We start from the raw sequence: 24809 nt of genomic DNA, 5'->3' as shown, positions 1-24809 counted from the left end.
TGTCGAAGCTGGACACGTGGCCTGAACTCGCGCTGTATGCCCTGAAGGTGCTTGCTTGTCCTGCGGCTAGCATCTTGTCAGAGAGGGTGTTTAGTGCAGCCGGGGGTATCATCACAGATAAGCGTACCCGCCTGTCAACCGATAGTGCCGACAGGCTTACACTCATCAAGATGAACAAAGCCTGGATTTCCCCAGACTTCTCTTCTCCACCAGCGGACAGCAGCGATACCTAAACAATACGTAGGCTGCACCCGCGGATGGAAGCATTGTTCTCTATCACCATCAAAAACGTGGACCTTTTAGCTTCATCAATCTGTGTATAATATTCATCCTCCTCCTCCTGCTCCCCCTCCTGAAACCTCACGTAATCACGCCGAATGGACAATTTTTCTTAGGCCCACAAGGCTCAGTCATATAATTTTTGTAAACAATTTTTATACGTTTCAATGCTCATTAAAGCGTTGAAACTTGCACCTGAACCAATTTTTATTTTAACTGGGCTGCCTCCAGGCCTAGTTACAAATTAAGCCACATTAACCAAAGCGATTAATGGGTTTCACCTGCCCTCTTGGTTGGGCATGGGCAATTTTTCTGATGTACATTAGTACTGTTGATACACCAATTTTTGGGGGCCCTCGCCTACAGTGTAATCCAATTAATTTTTTGCCCACCTGCATTAAAGCTGACGTTACATCAGCTGTGATGGGCACTGCAATGGGATACATTTATGTACAGCCGGTGGGTTCCAGGGAGCCACCCATGCTGTCGGTCCACACAGAGTTGTAACTGCATGTGTCCACTTCTAAAGAACCCCGGTCTGACTGGGGCATGCAGTGTGGGCCGAAGCCCACCTCCATTAAACATGACATTACCTCAGCTGTGATGGGCAATGCAATGGGATATATTTATGTACCGCCGGTGGCTTCCTGGCACCCACCCATGCTGTCGGTCCACACGGAGTTGTAACTGCATGTGTCCACTTCTAAAGAACCCCAGTCTGACTGGGGCATGCAGTGTGGGCCGAAGCCCACCTGCATTTAATCGGACGTTACATCAGCTGTGATGGGCACTGCAATGGGATACATTTATGTACAGCCGGTGGGTTCCAGGGAGCCACCCATGCTGTCGGTCCACACGGAGTTGTAACTGCATGTGTCCACTTCTAAAGAACCCCAGTCTGACTGGGGCATGCAATGTGGGCCGAAGCCCACCTGCTTTAAACATGACATTACCTGAGCTGTGATGGGCAATGCAATGGGATATATTTATGTACCGCCGGTGGCTTCCTGGCACCCACCCATGCTGTCGGTCCACACGGAGTTGTAACTGCATGTGTCCACTTCTAAAGAACCCCAGTCTGACTGGGGCATGCAGTGTGGGCCGAAGCCCACCTGCATTTAATCGGACGTTACCTCAGCTGTGATGGGCACTGCAATGGGATACATTTATGTACAGCCGGTGGGTTCCAGGGAGCCACCCATGCTGTGGGTGCACACGGAATTCCCATTGCGGAGTTGTACCTGCCTGTGACTATTTATAAAAAAACGCGGTCTGACTGGGGCATGCAGACACCTTGACAGAATGAATAGTGTGTGGCACATAGGTTCCCCATTGCTATGCCCACGTGTGCAGCTCCTGATGGTGGTGGCACAGGATTATATTTCTCATTGCTTCTGTACAGCATTGTGGGCTATCGCCCCGCCCCTTTTAAAGAGGGTCGCTGCCTAGCCGTGCCAACCCTCTGCAGTGAGTGCCTGCGGTTCCTCCTCATGGCAGACACACTTATAAATAGACATGAGGGTGGTGTGGCTATGAGGCCAGCGTGTGGCATGAGTGCAGCTGAAGGCTGCGCAGGGACAGTTTGGTGTGCGCTGTGGACACTGGGTCGTGCGGGGGGGGGGGGGGGGGGGTTGGGCAGCATGTAACCCAGGAGAAGAGGCAGCGGAGTGTCATGCAGGCAGTGATTGTGCTTTGTTGGAGGTAGTGTGGTGCTTAGCTAAGGTATGCATTGCCAATGAGGGCCTTTCAGAAGTAAAAGTTGTTGGGAGGGGGGGGGCACTCTTGCCGCTATTGTGGCTTAATAGTGGGACCTGGGAACTTGAGATGCAGCCCAACATGTAGCCCCTCGCCTGCCCTATCCGTTGCTGTGTCGTTCCCATCACTTTCTTGAATTGCCCAGATTTTCACAAATGGAAACCTTAGTGAGCATCGGCGATATACAAAAATGCTCGGGTCGCCCATTGACTTCAATGGGGTTCGTTACTCGAAACGAACCCTCGAGCATCGCGAAAATTTCGTCCCGAGTAACGAGCACCCGAGCATTTTGGTGCTCGCTCATCTCTAGTCATAACATACAGTGCAGATTGCTATATATATGGGGTTGTGTAGCTGTAGACTAGCCATAATGCCCATAATGACCCTTGTCCACAGCTGGAAATCCCTCTCATTGGCATGAACCTGCACTATAGAGCAATGAAAGAAGGTAGCCTGGTCTGATTAACCCCTTTTTAACAGCATTTGGACTGTAAGATATATCTGAGCGAAGAGATGCCATCAAGATTGCACTATGGGAAGAAGACAAGCCATCACATACCGTGTGATACTCTGGGCAGATTTTGCTGAGAATCCTTGGTTCCTGGCATTCTTGTGGATGTTACTGTGACACATACTGTACCACCCTAAAGATTGTACAGACCCAGTAAACCAGAGGCGTAACTTGAATCTCCTGGGCCCTAATGCAAAACCTGTAACCGGGCCCCCAACTATAATGCTTTATTCATAGTACTAGGCTCCCTATATGGAGAATAGAGGCCTTATGGGCCCCCTTAGTGTCATGGGCCTGAGAGCAACCACATCCCCTATAGTTACACTCCTGCAGTAAACGTCATCATGACAGCAATATTTCCTAATGCTAGTGACCTATTTCAGCAGAATCATGTTTGATCATCTTGGATATGCTGCTAAAGCAAGTCAGATACATGGAGGCCCCACCTCATAACTTATAAAGCTTCAAGGATCTGCTACCAACATCTTGATGACATACACCACAGGACACTTTCACAGACTTTGTGGTGGCCATGCCTTGATGGGTTTTAGAAGTGTTTTGGCAGCATAAGGGGAACTTACACAATACGTATTAATTTTATGGCTGATCAGTGTATATCAGTTGCATCTTGATCAATCTTTTCTTTCTTTGCGTGAAATTGTCAAAACTGATTTTAAAAAAACAGCTTTTATCCAAATCATATGGCACAATGTTCCTCTGGTTTAGGAAAAGGCTCAGCATAATAACTGATGCCTTTTGCAACAAAATTCTCATTCCCTATGGATGTTTCCAAAGCCTGTTCTCAAAGAACACCTAACCAGCCATGTCTTTAGGAATTCTATAATGCTGCACAAGTTATTTAATTGTTTTATTAAATAAGTAATTCTTACTGTATGTGTGATTTGTAGGGGTAAATACTTTAGACATTGCTTATTTGGCATCTTGAAGACAGGTTTGGTAAACTATGGCTTTTTGGTATCAATTTTATCAGTTTCCATCTGGAATTTTTTAACTTAGCTGGTGGGAAACACTTTTGGAGTGCCAGAAATATCTAACCTGGCCTTAAAAGTAAAAGGGGAACAGAATGGCTAAAAATAAAATTGATGGATCAAAGAAATCCTGTAGAAACCTTTGAGAATGGAGATCCTGGAACAAACAGTGCTATCGCTTAGTCAAGCTCCCTTATTAATACTAATTCTAAAAATAATAATTATAAGCATAAAGTTTCTATTTTTATATTGCATTTATCACAATTGTGAATTTGCAGCAGCTAGAGTAGGTTTTTCAGAGTGGAGTAGGTTGCCTACTGTATAGTTCATAAAATAGTAGAGTTGGAAGAGACCTTCAGGGTTGTCGGTTCCAACACCCTGCTCAATGCAAGATTCACTAAATCATCCCAGACATATGTCTGTACAGCCTCTGTTTGAAGACTTCCATTGAAGGAGAACTCACCACCTCCCGTGGCAATCTGTTCCACTCATTGATCCCCCTCACTGTCAGAAAGGTTTTTTCTAATATCTAATCTGTGTCTCCTTCCTTTCAGTTTCATCCCATTGTTTCTAGTCTTTCTTTGTGCAAATGAGAATATGGCTGATCCCTCTACACTGTGGCAGCCCTTCAGATATTTGTAGACAGCAAGGCAAACATTCCCAGGTCCTTTAGCTGTTCCCCATAGGACATGATTTGCAGACCGCTCACCATCTTGGTAACTCTTCTCTGAATTTGCTCTAGTTTGTTGATGTCTTTTTTAAAGCGGGGTGCCCAGAACTGGACACAGTATTCCATATGAGGTCTAACTAAGGAAGAGTAGAGGGGGATAATTACCTCAAGTGATCTAGACTCTATGCTTCTCTTAATACATCCCAGAATTGTGTTTGCCTTTTTTCTACTGTATCATACTGTTGACTCATGTTTAGTATGTGATCAATTAGTATACCCAAGTCTTTTTCACATGTGCTGCTGCTTAGCTCAGTTCCTCCCATTATGTATGTGGTTTATTCATTATTTTTGCACAGATGTAGGACTTTGCATTTATTTACATTAAATACCATTCTGTTAGTTGCCGCAAACTGTCCAAACTTGTCCAGATCTTTTTGAACCCTCTCTCCCTGTTCTCCAGTGTTAGCTATCCCTCCTGGCTTTGTGTCATCTGCAAACTTGATCAATTGCCTCCTCTAGATTATTTATAAAAAAATGTTGAACAACACTGGGCCTAGGACAGAGCCTTGTGGTTCCCCACTTGACACATTCTTCCACTTAGATGTGAGGCTATTTATGACCACTCTTTGAGCATGATCAGCTAACAGTTACCTGTTCCAGCAATCAGCTGATCTTCTGAAACAACCATGATTAGCTGTTATCATACGATTTTTGGCCAGTCATACATGACACTCAGTAGTCCTGAAGGGAGTCCCCAGTGGGAGAAATCTGTCCATAATGTCTTTAAACCTTAATATGTTAATATGTGATGACCGTTTAAATAAATGAAATCAGTACATCTTAAAGGCTTTCGACACATGTAAAATAAGTGGCTGAGGGCTGGCAGACCATGTGTAGACTTCACTGCAGGAATGTGGAAGCAGGTATAAAAAACACATCCCCCAGCTATCTGTCACCTATCTGAAGAACATCATAACTTAGTTTCTGGTTTTGTTCAAAAGTGAGAGGTTCCCTTTAAGCAATAGGTATGTGAAATACAATGTTACTTTATGGATCCATGACTTGTATTTCTTGGAAATAGAATGAATAGTGATTTGATTAGACATAAATTAATTGGACAAATCAAAAATTCCCATAGGCCAAGAAGACCTTTGAGACATTAAAATAAATGAGGTTGTTAAATTGTAAGTAGGTTGTTTGCACTATTATCACATTATTAAACAAAGTAATTAAGTACGCTATTAATGGTGGAAAAAAAAAGACTGCAAAATTCACTCAGAATCTGGTAAATAAGCATATCATGAACACCGAGACTCAGAGGTAATTAAGGCCTACTAATTACAACTGCAAATTAATGATTATCAAACCACAAAATACAGAAACTGTAACTTTTTTCAGATCCATGAGCACAAGTCTAAGGACTAGCAAAAAAGAGGCAAATATTAGTTTTCATTGGAAAATGTACTGCTTAGGAGACATTTTTCATTGTCTGAAGTTATATAACTAAACCTAATCTGATGATTTAGTTATGTTACATTTTTACCTTTATATGTGGATCTGTAACAAAAATTTGCTGCCTTAGTTAAAGGGGTTAATTCAGTACAACTATTGATAGCCAGGAATGTAAAGTTGGGGTCAGAATCACATTTTGATGGAATTGGAGTCCGTAGAAAATATATAAACACTGTATTATAAATATTGTATGATTAATTCAATAGAAAATTTGTTGCATATTTCCTTTCATGGGAATTCAGGAAAGTTTTCTACTACTAAACATATAGTGTATTGTATATTTACAAATTAGTAAAGTTTTGTATTCTGAAATTGTATTCCAATAAATATATATTTCTACCAAAAAAGGTTAATTATTTTAATACAGGTAATGTATCACTTATAATACGTGAGTCCTATATGAAGGATTTAGGTTGGGGTCTAGGATAAAATTGAGCAGTCAGAGTCGAAGGTTTGGATTACTGACTCCACAGCCATGCTAAGGGTCCTTTTAGACAAGCCAATTATTGTTTGAACGAGTGATGTCACCTCTATCTCATTTGCATTTGTGCAGCTTGGTTAGACAGGTAAATACATCATTGGCTCATTCAAACAAGAATTATTCAGTCCCTGTATAAGCAAATACAGGGACCGAACGATTGCTGTTTAAACGGAACAATAAGCGAACAAGCTAATGATGATTTTTATGCTTGCATAAAATGAACAATACAAATAATTCTCATTCGCTGTTCAGTCTTAGGCTAGCATGAGTTAACTTTACTCATGATGACTGCAGTGACTTCATCAGTCCCCCACCCTCCTCTCCAATGACTAATGGCCACCACTGTATACAGGCTTACACAGCTGTTGCATTGCTCTACAGAGAGGATGCTGGGAGAAGACAACACTCTCTTCATGAATACTAAGGACTGCAGTTTGCTGCATCCCAGATTCTATTCATTCTCAAATTAAACTTTTACTTTTTGCTGTTGGTTCTCATTTCCAGAAATTGCATCTAGGTGCAAACAATTCTAAGGAATTATTCCTTGAAGAAAAATGGCCCTGCTATACAAATAAAATTCAGAAATATTGAAGGTCTTATTTTATAATTGTCATAACTAGGATTGCTTGACATGATTGGCCAGGAGGTAAACTCAACACAATCCGATTTTTGGTGACAATAGTCTTTCCCATATTGCATGCTGAAATTTCATGATGGGGCTTCCTTTTAAATGAATGTGGCTTTTCTGGTACTTATGTTGCCTTGCAGTGCTGGGATCCTGGGTTCATAACTCATCAAATCCAACATCTACATGGACTTTAAAAAGCTCCATATAGATGTTGCCCTAGGTCAGATTTGAACCTAGAACCTGAGCACTGCAAGACAGCAGAGCTACCAACTCAGCCACCACACTTGTTCTTATTTCTCCAAAGGGAAGACTGAGAAAAATAAACACAAAGGAACAGAAAAACCTTAAAGAAAACATCTGTATGTACTGAAGTTTTATGTTCAGATCTGAATCAAAGTCCATGCAGATGGTTTCCTTAATGAGAATTAAACCTAGGACCCCAGCACTGCAAGGCAACGATGCTAACCATTGAGCCACATTGAAGAGGCACCGCCACCCCGATGATGTGTGGCTGTAATCCTATACAATTTGAGGGTATTTGACTTTACTAGGAACCTTCTGAAGGGCAACTTAGTGAACCCAATGTTTGCTCTCATTAACTTTAATGGGAATTGGGTCATCCAGATTATTTTTGGAAGATCCGTCCTATCAGTCCCAACCCGATTATTCCAATAATCGCTCATCACTACTCATAACCCATATGCTTAAATTAGCTAAACTCCAAATTTCACTTCATTGGAGACGGCATAGTCCACCTTCCTTAAAAACCAGGCTTGCTAAAATAAACTCCACAGCTAGATTGGAAGAACTTACTAGTTGGGAACTCAGGATATATGACTAGTATAAGAAAACCATGTGTTGGAAACTTCCCAACATGCAGTGTATACATCAACCTTTGATATAAACTACAAGCTGGACAAAAGCTGGTTCAAAAGGTAACAGTAGAAAATATCAGAGGACTCCAGCTAGAAGATAGAATCGAAAATGCTTTATTAGATACTTCATAAAACTAAATAATGTGGCTAGCAGAACCCAGCTACTGATATTTGACCTTGGATTTTATATACAGTTCAAGGGTCCTATGTCCTCTCATAGTGGCCACGTCTCCTGACACAAGCAGGTAAAGCATCTACTGTCCCATTTTCTTTTTTCCTGCCCTTCATACCATCTTCCTTCTCCTTACTTTACCTTGCTCCTGGAGTTCAGAACATAATTTACGTTAATAGAACACTTTATTGGAAACATTGTAACCAGTTCAATACATGTTATATTGCTTTCTTTCAGAGTAGTGCTACCCTCTAGCTGAGCTAGAACATACTGTTGCAAAATGGGCCCTAATAGATTTCTTTCCCGTGAGTTTTTACTTGCTCTTCTGGTTCGTATTTTTATCACCTCTGTAGCTTTCTGTAATTTCTCAATAAAAAGAGATTTCAAGAAAAAAGTATTGCTTTAACAGGACTTGGGCCATTGGATGTTGCAACCTACCATTGTTTCAGATTGCACTGCTCCTGACAGTGTGATGAAGATGTAAGCAAACTGAAAGCCAAGGTCATGTTGCAGCCAAGTTTTCAGTGAATCCCAATTGATAGCCTATTATGGCAGAAGGCCACAGTGAATGTCACCATGTAGACATGGCATGTATGTAATTGGCAGCCTCACTACTTTGAAGCTGGTAACGTTTGCTCATTTGCCTTCAGCAAAGTATTTGGGGAGCTGACCTGAGTCGTTTTACCGCCATGGCTGCATTATTTATTTACACTATAGTAAAATAATAAGTACATTTTGGGTTTATCTCTGCTGGAGGTAATCTTACCAGAAATCCATATTCATATGCAAGTTCTGACCTGCATATTAGTTTAAAAATAACTGTGAATTAAAGCTTAAGGCCGTAACCACAATAAAAACACTTACAATAATTTTATTTATTTGCATTGTCATTATTCCTAAACCCATGACATTTTTATTTTTCCACCAATAGAGCTGCGTGATATCTTTTAGGGCTTATTCAGACGACCGTATATCGACCGGGTATTCACGCTGGCCGATATACGGTGTCCCTCTCTGCAGGGGGAGGAGGCTGGAAGATCCGGGAGCAGTGCCCTGAGCTCCCACCCCCTCTCCGCCTCCTCTCCGCCCCTCAGCACTATCTGCAATGGGAGGGGTGAGACAGGGGCTGAGCTGAGTCCAGAAACTTAGCTTCGCCTCTGCCCCACCTTCTCTCATGGCAAATAGTGCCGAGGGGCGGAGAGGAGGCAGAGAGGGGGCGGGAGCTCAGTGCACTGCTCCCGGATCTTCCAGCCTCCTCCCCCTGCAGAGACAAACGCCGTATATCGGCCGGCCTGAATACCCGGCCGATATACGGTCGTCTGAATAAGCCCTTATATTGCAGGATGAGTTCTAGTTTTCATTTGTATCAATTTGGGGTACATGCATTTTTTGGGGGGAGGCAGATAAGCGGAAAATAGCAACTCTGGCATTGGTTTTTAAGATTCACTTTTTTTTGTATTTTTACTGTACAATAAACTCTTTTTTAAAGTAAAGAAATTGTATTTGCATGGTTGCAGTTTGCAGCCCATAATATTTTTTTTCACCAAATATGCTGAGTAATGTCTTGTTCATTGTGAGACAAGTTGTAGTTTCCATTGGTGCCGTTTTGGGGTATATGAGACTTTTTGATCACTTTTTATTACATTTTTTTGGGATGGAGATACATGAAAAATAGCAATGTAGACATATTTAAAAACTTTTTCAATGGCAGTTATTAGCAGGATAACAGACAATATTTTTATTTAGGGGTCATTACGAATGTGGCAATACCTAATATGTTTTTTCCCATTGAAAAGTGGGTTTTGTAGGAAAAATATGTTGTTTTATTACTCAGTTTTTTCATTAAACTTTATTAACCTTCCGTCAGGCGTAATACCAAAGCCCACCAGTTCAGGTGCAATGTGCCTAAGGGCTCCTTTACACAAGCTATTTTTCCACATTAAAATACCGTCCGAAAATCGCAACCATCTGAAGCACTAAATTCCAATGCACTTGTTCAGATGGGCGTTTTTTTGGTGATTAAAATTGGCTGGTCAGAAAAAATAGCAAACACGAGGCACATTCCGGCCGGCCGCTTTTGAGCTGACTGGAAAAGGTAGGTGTGGACCTATCTTTTGCCGGAATATGCCAACCCGTCTCATAGACTCTTATGGGAGCCTATGAGGGCTGTTGGAAAAGGGAGGGAGTTAGCAGCGGCTCTGCTAAACTTCCTCCCCCTTCCCTCCCTCTCTCCGCCCCTTGTCGGCTGTCGGCAAAGGGAGGTGGCGGGACGTGGTGGGAGATTAGCATACTAGCTCTGCTAAACTCCTGCCCTGTCCCACAGATATAATTGTGTTGAGACTTTTTAGGGCTGCATTAAATACCAATATTGAAAAGCACCCCAACATTTATTGAGTTATTCACTTATGTGTTAATAGATAACCTATATATGACATTTTTTCGTTGTACAGTCACACTGAAAAGCGTATTGCTTGCCCTTTTTGCTTATGACAATATCCAGCCTGCTGAACTGGACAGCGGGCCGGACAATCAGCTGATAGGTGTGGGTCCTGCGTGGCAGACCCTCAGTCAATCAACTTTTGGTCATCAGTGAAAAAAAATGGGAGACCACCACTTCAATTAAATTGGACAACCCTTTTATTAGGTTGTGCTGCTGGGATCTGTTGTTCTACGGGTTTCCAGGAGCACATTTCCACAGGTATGGGATAATTGTACAGTGACTTATTATGTTAAGTCTGTGCAGCTGGCCAGGCATGTGGTATGAACAGTCCTTTTCTGTGTTGTATGCAATCCCTGGTGTGTTAGTGTGAACTGCGTCCTGTCCTGCTTTGAATCATTTACCATCTTTGGGCAAGTTAGGTCCATAGATTCTAGAGTGGAGACATCCCTGTTGGAACGATCACCCTGAATGCAAGCAGGATTCATGTTGAAGTTGTCTTGTGAGAGTGGGGACTCATGAGACCACAAGGACCCTTGCCAACGGGCTCGCAGGCTTAAGTGTTTTGACTGAAAAACGAACCAGCACCTTGTGCCGTATCTATTCCATCTATTTATGTGTGCACGTATGCTAGGTGAGTGTTTTGGGCATTTGTCAGTCATTGTTTATGCTTGTCCGTGAGTCCTGTTCGCAGCATTCTACTTCGCTTTCTGTTGGTGCTTAGTGTGTGTAGATGATTTCAGGTTACAGAGCCAGGGCATCCCTGGGAGGACGTGACACCTTTAAGGTATTTTTCCATGCTTTTCTATAGAAAGAACAATGTATGTAAAAAAATCTGTGAACGAAAAAGTCATACTAAAAATGCTTGCAAAAAATGCATGCATTTCATGGAGTTATTTTTGAGAAGCCCTAAATGGCTTCAACACAAAATAAGGAAGCCTATTACGATCCCATACTGAGGCACCCTATGGCGGCAAACTGAGCATCCACAGTTCTCTAGTATGCAGCCACATTAGCTCTATGCCTCTGAACGACCTCTGTGCACACAATACTGGTGTGTATGAGGTCATCATTGTAGCCTGTGCATACTTTGAAGTCCAGTTAGCACATCTGCATTATTTCAACAGTTACAACTGTAATTAATCACCGATATCGTTAATTTGCAATGTGGCTGTCTTATGAAACTTAGACATATCCATTCTTCAAGCCTGCTTTTAAGTCACCCTCGTTGGGTATATCATAACTAAGGTCTAGCAGGACAAGTCTATGTATAGTATGTCTCGTAGAGAGGCCGAGTGCATTATTTGCTTATAAAACAAGATACAAATGTCAGATTATTGGATAAAAGAACAAATGATCTAACTATAGAAAAATGTTCAAGGGTAACACTTCACAGCAGTACATTTCTCTAAAATTCACCATTACATGAAAACATCAAAGTAATCAAAGCTTACCAAGGAATCTGACAGTTCTCCGCACCAGTGGATTAATATAGCAACAGTCTCCAGTTAAAAGAGTTTTTTCCTGGTTCTCAAAGTCTCTTGTCGCTACCTGTAGGCAAAAGACTACAGTTTCTCCAACGATTATCTAAAGAGGAAACATAAGGAGAAAGACGCACGTTTAGAAATACATGAAACGGCATTTAATTGGTGCCCTGCATGGCAGGCTCGATAATTACCCACTCATACATGTACTTGTTCAATTATTCGGAGACACGTTGACTTCTTTATGACAAGTCTAATATTTCCAATTTAGGCATAGGCTGTTTACATGGCTTGAAGTGATGCATTCAACTATCCTTGTGCTATACGTTTCCTGTAGTTTGTGCAGCTTCATTTTTGTAGCATTTTAATAGAAATCTTTTGATTTACACAGGGGAAAACATCCATAGCTATAAATCTAAGTGACGGCTTCCTTTATAGAAAGCCACAGAGACAACAGTTCTGCAATCCATAATATACTGTACATTAGAAAAGTCATTATCTGGGTCCCATAAACACTGAAAACAAGCAGAGTGGCTCAGTGATCCGCTTCAGATCTGACCAAGGACAGCCTCCGCATGGAGTTTGCACATTCTCCACATATTTGTGTGGGTTTTCTCAGAGCGCTTCAAGAATATACTGATATGTTGATTGGTTTGATGGAAAATTACAGTATTTATGTTTGTGAGATAGGCTGCCGGCTGTCAGGGCACGTTGGGATTTTGCAATACCTGGAGATTGATCTACAGGTTGAAAACTACTGAGCTAATTAACTGGCTTAACGCTTTGCAATCCAATTTTGGATTCAGGGTTTCCTAGGGGGTTTTCTTCTTCTGCCATTATACAATGATGCCATCTGCTGGCTAGAGCCAGTACTGTGATATGGGGCATGCTGGAGGGGCCCCGACAAAAGAGCAGCCAGTAATATACAGTAAGAATACCCTGACAGATGTCGTCGGACAGTGGATTGGAAAGGGTTAAACTCCAGTTTCGTCACTAAAATTGCACAGTAATGTGACAGTATCAAAAAATTGCAAAGGAGATAAGAGGAAAGTTTCATAACTTAAATGACAAAAAAGAGTCACAATAGGATTAAAGTAGCAGGACTGTCCTGTTCTATTCACAAATAGTCATCTATACATATAAGGGCGCCCACCCACTGGCGATTTTTTTTCCCTGCGAAATTCGCAGCATTTTTTTCTCTGCAGGGGTCTATGGGACTTGTAATGTTAAAATCGCGATCGCGCAAAATCGCGATTTCGCGGTAAATTGCGATTTTGCGCGATCGCGATTTTAACATTACATGACGAATCCCAAGTCAATGGGCGACTCGAGCATTTTTGTATATGACTGGTGCTCCGCTAAGGTTTTCATTTGTGAAAATCTTAGCAAATCACCAAAGTCATGTAAAACACACAGAAATGGATAGGGCAGGCGAGGAGCAACATGCAGGGCTGCATTTCGGGCTCTGAGGTCTCACTATTAAGCCACAATAGTGGCAAGAGTGAGACCCCCCACCCCACACTGTCAGCATAACGATCATTCTCCAGAGCAGAACGATGTTAGCCCATTGCTTTCAATGGAGCCAGCAATGCAGCCGGCTCCATTGAAAGCAATGGGCTGCCAGCGAGCGCGGGATGAATTTTCGGGAAGGGCTTAAAAATATAAGCCCTTACCTGAAAATCATCCTAAAATGTGTAAAAAGTTAAAAAAATATATACTCACCTTGTCCCGGCAGAACGATGTTAGCCCATTGAATTCAATGGAGTCGGCAATACAGCCGGCTCCATTGAAAGCAATGGGCTGCCGGCGATCGCACAATGAAATATATATATATTAAATATATAAGCCCTTCCCTGCAATTCATCCAGAAATGTGTAAAAATAAAAAAAAATATATACTAACCTGGTCCTGGCAGACGGAGTTCAGCTGTGGCCAGCTGGCAGTTCTCCTGAACTGCTTTCTGTAGTATTCAGCAGCCGGGGATTTAAAATCCCCGCCTGCTGAATGAGCTGCCTCTGATTGGTCACAGCCTGACCAAATCAGAGGCAGCTCTCACTCACACCCATTCATGAATGGGTGAGTGAGTGCTGCCACTGATTGGCTCAGCTCAGCTGTCATTCAGCTGAGAGCTGCGCTGAGCCAATCAGGCAGCACTCACTCACCCATTCATGAATTCATGAATGGGTGTGAGTGAGAGCTGCCTCTGATTGGTCAGGCTGTGACCAATCAGAGGCAGCTCATTCAGCAGGCAGGGATTTTAAATCCCCGGCTGCTGAATACTACAGAGAGCAGTTCAGGAGAATTGCCAGCTGGCCGTGGCTGAACTCCATCAGCCGGGACCAGGTGAGTATATATATATTTTTTATTTTTACACATTTCTGGATGAATTGCAGGGAAGGGCTTATATATTTAAGCCCTTCCCGAAAATTCATTGTGCGATCGCCGGCAGCCCATTGCTTTCAATGGAGCCGGCTGTATTGCCGGCTTCATTGAATTCAATGGGCTAACATCGTTCTGCCGGGACAAGGTGAGTATATATTTTTTTTAACTTTTTACACATTTCTGGATGAATTTCAGGTAAGGGCTTATATTTTTAAGCCCTTCCCGAAAATTCATCCCATGCTAGCCGGCAGCCCATTGCTTTCAATGGAGCCGGCTGTATTGCCGGCTCCATTGAATTCAATGGTCAGTGCTCGTTTAATCGAGACGAGTACCGCGTGGTGCTCGTCTCGAGTAACGAGCATCTCGAGCACCCTAATACTCGAACGAGCATCAAGCTCGGACGAGTATGCTTGCTCATCTCTATTAGCCACGCATGGAGGAAGCATTGACGGAATTTCCTAATCCCTAGTCATCAATGTTTTAGTCCAGGAGGGTGCAAAAAAAATTGACAAATGCACTCCAAAATCAGCCAGTCTGTGGAATTGCTGAGAATATTTCAATCCTACATATAAATCCACAAACTGCATATTTTGCTGCAGATTTGTCCATGGCTTTTTTCTGTTTTCTGCTACTTGCGAAAGTACCCTTGTGCAACATCAAGGTACAGTCTTGACACATTACTTTCTTTCTTCCTGTCCGTAATGGCCTATCTGTTAACAAGATGGCCGTTTCCCAGGAAATTCCGATCACAATTCTGCACTATCCAAGTCATATCTAAGTAAATCTTACACTTCAATCTAGTGGAATCAGTCACTTCAATTCGGAAGAGCACCGGTTTGTGCTGTTATTGTCGCTGTGCCGTCTTGTGTCTTATTAGGGTTCCTGTATGACTTCTTGGTAAACACGTAATTTATTCTTGACATTGAATAGATTAGAGCAGACTTTTAGCATAAGCAAACATAAGTAGAAAATTGCCTTACATAGATGTGTCTAAGTGTTCTGACACAGCCTCTTATTTGTAGAGATGAATTTCATTAACTTGAATTCTGCCAAAATGACATATAAGATGCATCGGCTCTTTAATCCGAAGACTTATTATTGATTACATTTTGTAAAATTGCAACTCACGATTAGAGTACAAAGCATAATTAGTCGAGGTGTGGGCAATGGGTTATAGAGACAAAGGCAAGAGCACTGTATACAAAAAGATGGACGGGAAGGGCACAGATTCGATGTAATCTAATATATTCAAAGGTGAAGATAAAGGCGCAGATATATGGAACACAGGCAGGAGCTGACAGCTTAGTACTGCTAGCTAGTCATAAGGCTATGTGATGCCAATGTGAATTAAGAACCTTGGTCCAAAAAGCTAGGACTCTGGCACAACCTATAATAGATTGAGGAACCAAAGATGCCAGTGGTATGGAAAAGGTATAAACTCCTTATTGGTGACCAGTGAGTAACGTGTTTCAAGGCTTGATGCTTCTTCATCAGACAAGTGGATAATTCTGACAGCTTGATTGGAATATTCTAATCCAAGAGAGAATAAAACTACCATTGGTGGCCAGTGAGTCCTGTTTGCAGCAATCAGCAGTAAGCTCACTATAGTCACTCAAAAGCTTACTGTTGATGGTCAGTTTAAGAGGTAGCGAGGACCAGCACAGAAAAACAATGAAAGTGACCGTTGAGTTTTGGGACAAAATTCTGTCCTGGGACCGGAAGGGTAAGGGGGATATATTATCTGCAGTTCTTCTTCCCTGCCATCCCTCCCATCTGCTGCTACTTGGTCCTGTTTTAAGCTTTCCAAGATGGCTAACACAATCTTCAGATTACCTAATCTCTGCAGTGCATTGGTAGTGTTAGACTACTAATGCAATATACCTGCTCTCTGATTGGTTATATGTGCTCAAGTCATCAGCACTGGCCAATCAGAAAGCAGTGTATATTGAGCTTTAGGTAGTTAGAGAATTGTTACAGCCATCTGAAAACCATATTGGAGAGTTGGCAAAGAAGAATAACTGCGGGTAATATACTCCCCTTCTCCTTCTGACAAAATTTTGTCTTCAAACCTGAGGGTTTGTTTTGCAGGCGTTTTCAAAGTGATGGAACCAACCAATTCAGACAATAAAGGAGTTACAGTATGGTTTACTTGACTGGAGCTGTGGTAAGATCCCCAACTACATAAGAAAAAAAGTCCTCCAAACCCACCAATTTCGACAGAACTCGCAGACTATGATATGTGTATGGGAGCCTCCCAACATTCTTGAATTTTACATGCTTGATTCTTTTGCCCTCACAAGGGATCAGTCACCACCAGAGCACTTTCTGTGTTATGTATATGGGGGAGTCCGGAGGAACAACTGCTTGAGTGCTCGTCTGATAGCAGTGCTTGACAATGTATGGCCACCTTTATAGTTCCCTGCACAGAAGGTGTAGGGAAAAGCTATGAAGAGGCCAGGTATGAAAAAATGTCAGTGAGACCTCCTAGCCTCATGTCCTCACTTACAGTGTTAGGGCTCCCACTCACTTGCCTTTTTTTCACGCGTTATAGCTTGCTTTTTTTCATGCCATATGGGCTCCTGCACACTTGCCTTTTTTTCACGCGTTATAGCTTGCCTTTTTTTCATGCTATATTGCTGCTTTTTTTTCACGCGATTGTCAATGGGACTTTCTAATGTTAAAAACGCACCAACTTGCAAAGCGTTTTTAACATTAGAAAGTCCCATTGACAATCGCTTGAAAAAAAGGCAAGCTATAACGCGTGAAAAAAAGGCAAGTGGGTGGGAGCCCTTAGAGTCCTGTAATAGTATTTTACGCATTATTTTATTTCAGGGTTATTTATGGTTTATTCCTGTGACAAAAGCAGTCAAAAACAATAGTCAGCAGTTCAGTGGGTGAGGCTGAGTGAGGCTTTAGCATAATATGTGTTCATTGTTCAAGCCTTAGGTAAGATAATTGACAATTTCAGCATTTAGCAATTGTATATGTTCACAAGCCTGAGCTGTAAACATATACATCTCAATGTTAGCGCTAGCTTTAGCATTTAGCAATTTTATATATTCACATGTCAATTCGAGATAATGTAACTGATGTTGTAAATGACATGACACATTAATTGTAACTTTTAGAATAATTTGATGATTATTGCTAAGTTGGGAAAACATCATACGACGATTGGATGACAGCCAGGCGGTGTCTGCTCATGATCAGCTTGTGCTACAGTGTGTTTTTCTATATATACTTTTTACTCAAGACAGAGTTTAAGAGGAAGAAGCGAATCTTGAAGCTCCACTTGTCTGTTTCCCACTGTATTCTTCTCTGGTGCGCCATCAAATTTGACATACGTGATTGATAAGGCTATGATACCCTTGGAGCATCATCTAAATTAAGTGCTTACTCCAACAATGGAGAAACCATTTGTTTCTTTTTTTTTTCCCCATATACTTCCCGGGTTTCGATCCAGATAAGCAGATTTCCCTTTTTTCTTTCTGTACCCACCCCAAAATTATAAATAAAGAATTTATACAAAAAATAAAAAATAGTGGAGATGGAGTATGGAAAAAAGGAATTCTCTGATGCTTGTAAAGGTTCTATTGTTGTTAAAAATGGAGCAGAACCATCCGGCAGAGAATGTCCGAAAAAATGTATTTTTTATTATTCCAACAAAAAAAAAAACATATAAAGGTCTGACCCATACATCAGGTGTGGATATATGTGATGCACCTGTTTTGGGCTTAAACGTGCCCCCTTATCAAGCACAAGCCTATATATGTATATAGCATAAAAAAGACAGATAAGTGGAGAAGGGAGGGGGAAAAAAAGAAGAAAAAAAAGAAAACTTTTATGAAAATATTCACAGGGCCTAGCCGTAACTCCACAATGAAGTCTCATATAATAGGGAAACATAATATAACAAAACTTTATTCTTTGATCTGCAGTCTTAACCAATGATTATGTTCACTCTCTTGCCTCATAAATGAAGTGTGATTAATGGAATAAGCCACTTGACGGTTTTGTATTGGCATGTAAAAAAACTCACTCTCACTTACCCATTTATACAAGTGTTAATGGTTGTCCTTGAACCTCTAAAACTGGATAATAGGGATCAACCTTCTGTATTTCAATTAGCAGATCCAACTGGCAATGATCTGAAGTTTTACAACAATTGGTAAAAATGAATGCTCAGTAATAGTATGTGTATCATCTATTATAGAAGATGAGAACAAGAAGAGTTCACAGACAAAAAACGGTAAAATGAGCTGGATGGTGGCAAGAATTACAAGGGGGGAGGAAAAGGGATTTTCAGTGTTATCAGTTCTCTGGGTTTAATTGGACTGAAAGCAGATCAATGAAAATGAAGGACTGGATAGAAAACGAACTAAGGGAGCAGAAGTACAACAAATTGGCTGTACCAGGACAAATACAAACAACTGTGTAACAAGCAAGCAAATATAAAAGAAATGGGTATTGTAGTTTCAGAAAATGATTATTATATGGCGAATAATTATGCAATTATTGGAGGAATTTTTTTATGACCGTTATTTCATAAATCGATCTGAGGCCTGTTGATGGAAGAGTCGTCCAATATATTAGGAGGTTCAGGCTTCTTAATACATTTGGCACATTTTGGTTTCACCTGGAATGAGTCGGAGCTGCAGAATGACTAATGAATGTGGTGGCACTCTCCAAACAAGAAGTCACGGTGCTCGCACAGGTGGCATTACCAGTGGCCCCTTCAAATAGTTGATCAGCATGGGTGCTGGGAATCATATTCCCATAATGTGATACTGATGACCTATCCTAAGGATAAGTCTTTATCTCTAAATGTGTTCATCCCTAACAGGTCTTTGGTTTTCTTAAGGAATTCAATTTCTCATGACACAGATTTGATATATTATCACATTACGCTAGCAAAAGCCTCCACAGGGTGCAATTCACATTTCCACCACTGGGTGACCTATGTACTGCGTTTAGTTTCTAGCTGACATTAGATAAATACAAATCATTATCACAGCGCCACCTGCTGTTTGCAAAGCTGTATTGTAGAAATTTACAGGGTAAGCATTTCTGAAAAGCGTAAGGTGAGATTGTTTTTATTTTTAGGCATCTCATATTCCGTTTCTCAGGATATGTCGAGCTACAAGGCTCAGGTAAGGGAGGGCGAGTATGTATCTCTATTCCTGATAACTCCTTTAACATGCTTTATCCTATCATATATATCATTGGCTTTTTAAAAACCACATGATGAGTGAAACAAGACGCACTAAAATAATTTTGCTACAATCTGTTCTAGATTTTACCACCCTTTGTTTCTTTAAAAAAAATGTGATTTTTAAATATGTTCCACAAGAGATTAACATTCGATGAAGCGAAGGAACCATATTTGCACAGCCTGACATTCATATTAAAAGCTATGAGCAAAGAAGCAACTTGAGCTGCAAAAAGTCTTCCTTACGGCATTTTGACTACACAGCTGCTACAGTATGGGTTTCCAGGGTCACAGACTACAAACCAACCCTGCATGTAGTCTGACCCTGTATTAATGCACTGTGTTAAGGGCTGTGTCTAGCCTTCATGCTACCTGTGACAAACAGCAAACTGGCACCCCATTCAGAAAAAGCAATAATAATATGTACAAGGTTGTAACCAAGAGATACAAGAATTTTATGGCAGATAGGCTTCTGTTGCTTGATTAATGTCTATAGAACCCTTTGGAGGTGGTATACCATGCAATGTTATTGGGAAAGGTTGCGTTCGGCTCAAGTGATTTTTTTTAAACCAGCTGTTCAGGGTTTTTTTTGCCTATTTTGTGATGCCAATTCATACAAACAATGTGCAGCTGTAAAATTTAGTTTTGTGGATAAGGGATACCTTGTAATCTTGGTACAACCCCCTTAAATTGCTAGAGGGGTCATCGATCTGTAAGGATGTTTCAAAGAATTAGTTTACCTAGTACAGCTGGCCAGAGGAAATTGGCTCTGGATACTGTACCTAGAAGAGCCCAACGTGGCGCAGAGTGTTATGGTAGCAGAAATGCAGTCCTAAACTAGGACTATTAGTTATTACTAACTAACTAATTAATTAGTTATTAACTAACTAGGACTACTAACTAACTATTATTACTAACCAAAACTCTCATTCACAAACTGAAGGTGGCGGGTTCTTTCCTCGCTTGGTTTAGGTAGCCGGCTCAAGGTTGACTCAGCCTTCAATCCTTCCGGGGTCGATAAAATGAGTATCCAGCTTGCTGGGGGGTAAAAGATGAGGAAGGCAATGACAAACCACCCTGCAAAAACATCACAATGGGACATTACCCTAGGACTCAGTCATGACTCTGTACTTGCACCAGGGGACTTTACTTTTATCTGCTCCCTTTAGACTAAGTAAAGATGGTTTCACATGGGCACTCCTAGTAAAGCACCGACCGACTATAAGCATGTTGGTTGACTTCCATCCCTCCAAGGTCAGTAAAATGAGTACCCAGCTTGCTGGGGGGTAAAAGAAGACTGGGGAAGGCAATGGCAAACCACACTACAAAAACAGTCTGCCAAGAAAACTTCACAATGACATCACCCTAAGAGTCAGTCATGACTCGGGGGTTGCACCAGGGGACGTTACCTTTACCTACTCCATTTAGACTGACTTAGGATGGTTTTACATGGGCAGCCCTGGTAAAGCACTGACCGACCATCAGCATATTGGTTGATGCTTAATAATGATGTACAGATTATTTGTAGTTCAGGGACAAGCAATCCTTATTAATTGCCCAAATTTTGGCCTTTATACCAGAAGACCTGCTGTCTTCAGACAGCTGAGCGCCCTTTCTTTCTGGCACAAGACTCTGGTGCTGAGCTCAACCTGTCGTTCTATAAAAAAGTGCATTGGCAGGTTTAGTGCTTGTTAGTGATTGCTGGAAAAAAGTCATATTGGCAGCCGCTAACAGGTTAATAGCAAGTGCCATTTTTTGACTCAAAACATTGCTGTAAAGCAGGTGGCGGTGGAAGTAAGAGAAATGTGTCTAACAAATCTAGTAGGATGCACCAACTATATCACGCAGCGAGGACCACTGTGATAAATTCAGCACATCTTCTGCTGACTGGCTTAGCTTTAAGCGGTCTAAAATTAAAACACTAATAATAAATCTCCCCCATTGTGTCGTTCATCAAGAATACCCTTACAAGGAATGAATCTTCAATTTGTTCTTGAAAATACCCTACAATACAATTCTTCATATTCTCCAAAAATCTCTGTTACTTTGTAAATGAACTTCTTATAAAGGTGCTTTTCTTGTTTTTCTCATTTTATGTCTCAGCATGATGGTGATTTAGAATAAGCAATCAGCAGGTGATAATTGTACTGTAACATTTTGTGACTATATTTGTGTAGCATTATGAAACCAGAGTTGACATCATTCCTGTAAGTTATCTAAGATGCAGTCATGTACTGACATTCGAATAAATACATGTGGTATTCAACAGGCAATTTACAAGTCCAGTTGTCATGTTGAGGATTGGGACTAGGGTGACGTCACCGCATCCACCCCAGCTCATGTGAGTCTCACGCCAGCACATGCTTATTGTCATTTCAGTGCGGGGTGCCTATAGGGACTCTTCTCTGCTGTGGATGGTTTGGTTGGATGGGAGGTGTGTAGCCCACTCAGCCAATGAGCTTTAGTTCATATACATTTATTCCAGCTCCACCCCAGAGGACACCCGTTGTACACTCAGTATGAAGGTGTTGCTGATCTATTATGGTGGTTCCATGTCCAAGTGATACACTTTGTCTGGGGTATGGTTACATCTTATCTCCTTTACAATTGTGGTATATATATTTGTGCTACATCTAGCTTTTGTCACACTCCATGTAAACATTCAGGGAAACTCAGGGTCGCTCTTATCAGGACAAGTACTCCGCTTTTAGGCAGGATCTTCTCATATCAGTGTGTTAGGGTCAGGTCCCTGGTTTTCGTACAGTTATGTTTCCTTACAATGGCTTGTGTTATCTGCATTTGTATTTTGTATATTTGTCCTTTAAGGATACATAAATTATGTCTGGCTCGGACGTAACCCCAGTAATGCTGATAGTCAAGCACTTCTTTCCAGAACAGAATTTGGACTATCACAAGTCTAGAAGCAGAAATAACCAAATCTGAGGCACTTCTGATTAAAAAAACACAGGAAGAGGAGCACACTTATACAATAATTTTGGTCATCTAACTTTACCAGTAAGTTTTACAAATTTCCTACAGCAAATATTTGTATTTTATTTCCAGCTCAATACAACATTTGTGATTTTTCCTAATGCCAAGTATGGGCCTTGTTCACAAAGTTTAATTAAGTGTCAGATGTGATGAGGATTTTGACATAGAATCTGTGTCTTAGCCATGTTTTTGCGTCCGTAATAAGACATCTGTCCTGGTCTGACTGGGGTCTTCTGACCCAAACTCCAACATAAGTTGATGTGTCATGGACCTAAACCTAAAACTAAGCAGATTGTCACTATGGAATTGACTAACAAGATGTTGTTAACATTGTTTTCCATGTTACACACACTGTACAGTAAATACGCATGCTGATCCCCAATCACTTTTTTTTACATGCCTGCCAGCTGTGATTGAACTCCATCCCTGTTCTCTTATGTCCTATTTTGATGGGACGATGATGTATAAATGACTGCAGGGCCGCTAAAGTTGTTAGCACTCGGGCAGAGAGTTAAGACAGGCAGAATACACAACTGGATCGTGGGCTTCTTGCTTAGTGCTTCACCTGCTATGTGAAGTGTTGGGCCGGCAGTATTTACACATAATGACAAGCCCGCAATCATGTGGTGTTTTTTATACTTACTGAAAGTCATCGATAATGAATTGTGAATGAATAGTAAACGATTTTTTTGCACTTACACTGGATGATTATTGCTCAAATTTGTTCAAATTTTGAGGGATAGTCTTCCCGTATAAATGGACCTTTACACTGCTGAGAAAGATAAACTACCTAATTAATTCAGTGCAGATGCTGCTGTGATCACAGGACTTTCTTGGCTAGCATATTCTGTACTAACAGCTTATAATTTAATGTTAAATGTATTCCAGCTATATTTCTCTCTCTTTTGCTCTCTATTTCTTTTTCTCAGCAGGGAGAAAACAGTGCTATTGTAATTCAAGTTTTCCTAATATACATTAGACTGAAATAAATGAAAATGTGCAGCATGTAAATGAATGGAACTAATAAATAGTATTAAGCACACATTTTGTCATTTTAGAGTATAAACATGAATATACACACTAAGGCCTCCTTCACATGGGCTACAAAATCACGCAGAAGCTAGCTGCACAAAAAAATCGCAGCTGGCACTGCAGAACATCGCACGGGTGAACAATTTCCCGCTGTCAAGTCACGACCTTAATTAGTGGTTAAATTGCCCATTCACACGATTGGGAGCTGCGTGTTTAAGCAAAAAAGTCCAGCGGCTCCGGGAGGAGAGAGAGAAATTAAGGGTGAACTACCTTCTCTACGGGGTTTCCCTTCATCTCAGGTGGAGGAATATCCCCAGCAGTGTAGATGTCTATGGTTCCCCTGCAGCAAAGAAGAAGGAATTCCCTAGCAACACAGATGCCGGGGTTCCCCTAAAGGGAAGAAGAATAAACTTCCCAGTAGCAGTGAGAGAGGGGTGTGTGGAACCCCTCTCTCCCTGCTATGGGGGAATTCCTTCTCTCCTGCAGGGGAACCCCGGCACCTGCGCTGCCAGGGAATTCCTTCTTCTCCCCTGCAGGTAAACCCTGGCATCTGCACTGCTGGGTAATTCCTTCTTCCCTGTAGGGGAACTCTGGTATCTGTGCTGCTGGAGAATTAATCACCTTTTGCCGGCCGCCTCGCATAGTCTCCCATAGAAGTCTATGGAGGCTTCTGCAATTTTCAAGACCTATTTTTTTCACACAACACGGAATTTTAGTCTCTGAATTCTGCCGCTGATGTCTTTTTTGGTGCAATTTTTTTTACGCGGCTACAAATCATTCATCTGAAAGTCTTCATAGGAAAACATTGGTTCTATTAATAAAAATAATAATCTTTATTTATACAGCCCCAACATATTCAGCAGCGCTTACAATACAGGGGAACTAAAGCAAGACAACGGTTACATGAAGTAATCAATTGATGGAAACAGTAGGGGTGAGGGTCCTGCTCCAATGAGCTTACATACTACAAATAATGGGATGATACAGAAGGTAGAGGGGCTGGAGATGTGCACAGTATGGCGAGGTGGAGAGTGAGGGGTGCTATAGACACAGACAATGGTCAGGCCGTATAGTGGCGTAATCGGGATGACTGCAGGTGCCGGTTGACTACGGCTAGCAGGGATTGCAGTCTGTGGGACAGGGAGCATGTTATAAGGTGGAGTACTGAGGGGTTTGGTTTAGGGGATATGGTATGCCTCCCTGAAGAGCTGCATTTTTAGAGCATGCCTGAAGTTTAGTGTGTCAGTGATTGCCCGGATAGCCTTTGGTAGCGCGTTCCAGAGGACTGGTGCTGCTCTTGAGAAGTCTTGGAGGTGGGAATGAGAGGTTCAAATTAAAGGGGCGCTCAGTCTTATTTCATTAGCAGAGCGAAGGGCGCGGGCTGGGTGGTGATTTGGGCTGA

At 41.6% G+C, this 24809-nt stretch overlaps 1 protein-coding gene across 1 annotated transcript in view; it reads right to left on the bottom strand.

Moving 5' to 3' along the window:
- Nucleotides 1-24809, bottom strand: part of PLPPR5 (phospholipid phosphatase related 5) — a 265407-nt gene that overhangs the window by 135277 nt on the left and 105321 nt on the right. Inside the window, exon 2 of the mRNA XM_066594747.1 lies at nucleotides 11764-11896. Coding sequence (XP_066450844.1) covers nucleotides 11764-11896 — 133 coding nt within the window. The remainder of the gene's footprint in view (nucleotides 1-11763; nucleotides 11897-24809) is intronic.

This window comes from Eleutherodactylus coqui, chromosome 3 (genome assembly GCF_035609145.1).
Source record: "Eleutherodactylus coqui strain aEleCoq1 chromosome 3, aEleCoq1.hap1, whole genome shotgun sequence".
Taxonomy (NCBI): Eukaryota; Metazoa; Chordata; class Amphibia; order Anura; family Eleutherodactylidae; genus Eleutherodactylus; species Eleutherodactylus coqui.
This window is presented reverse-complemented; position numbering and strand designations above follow the sequence as displayed.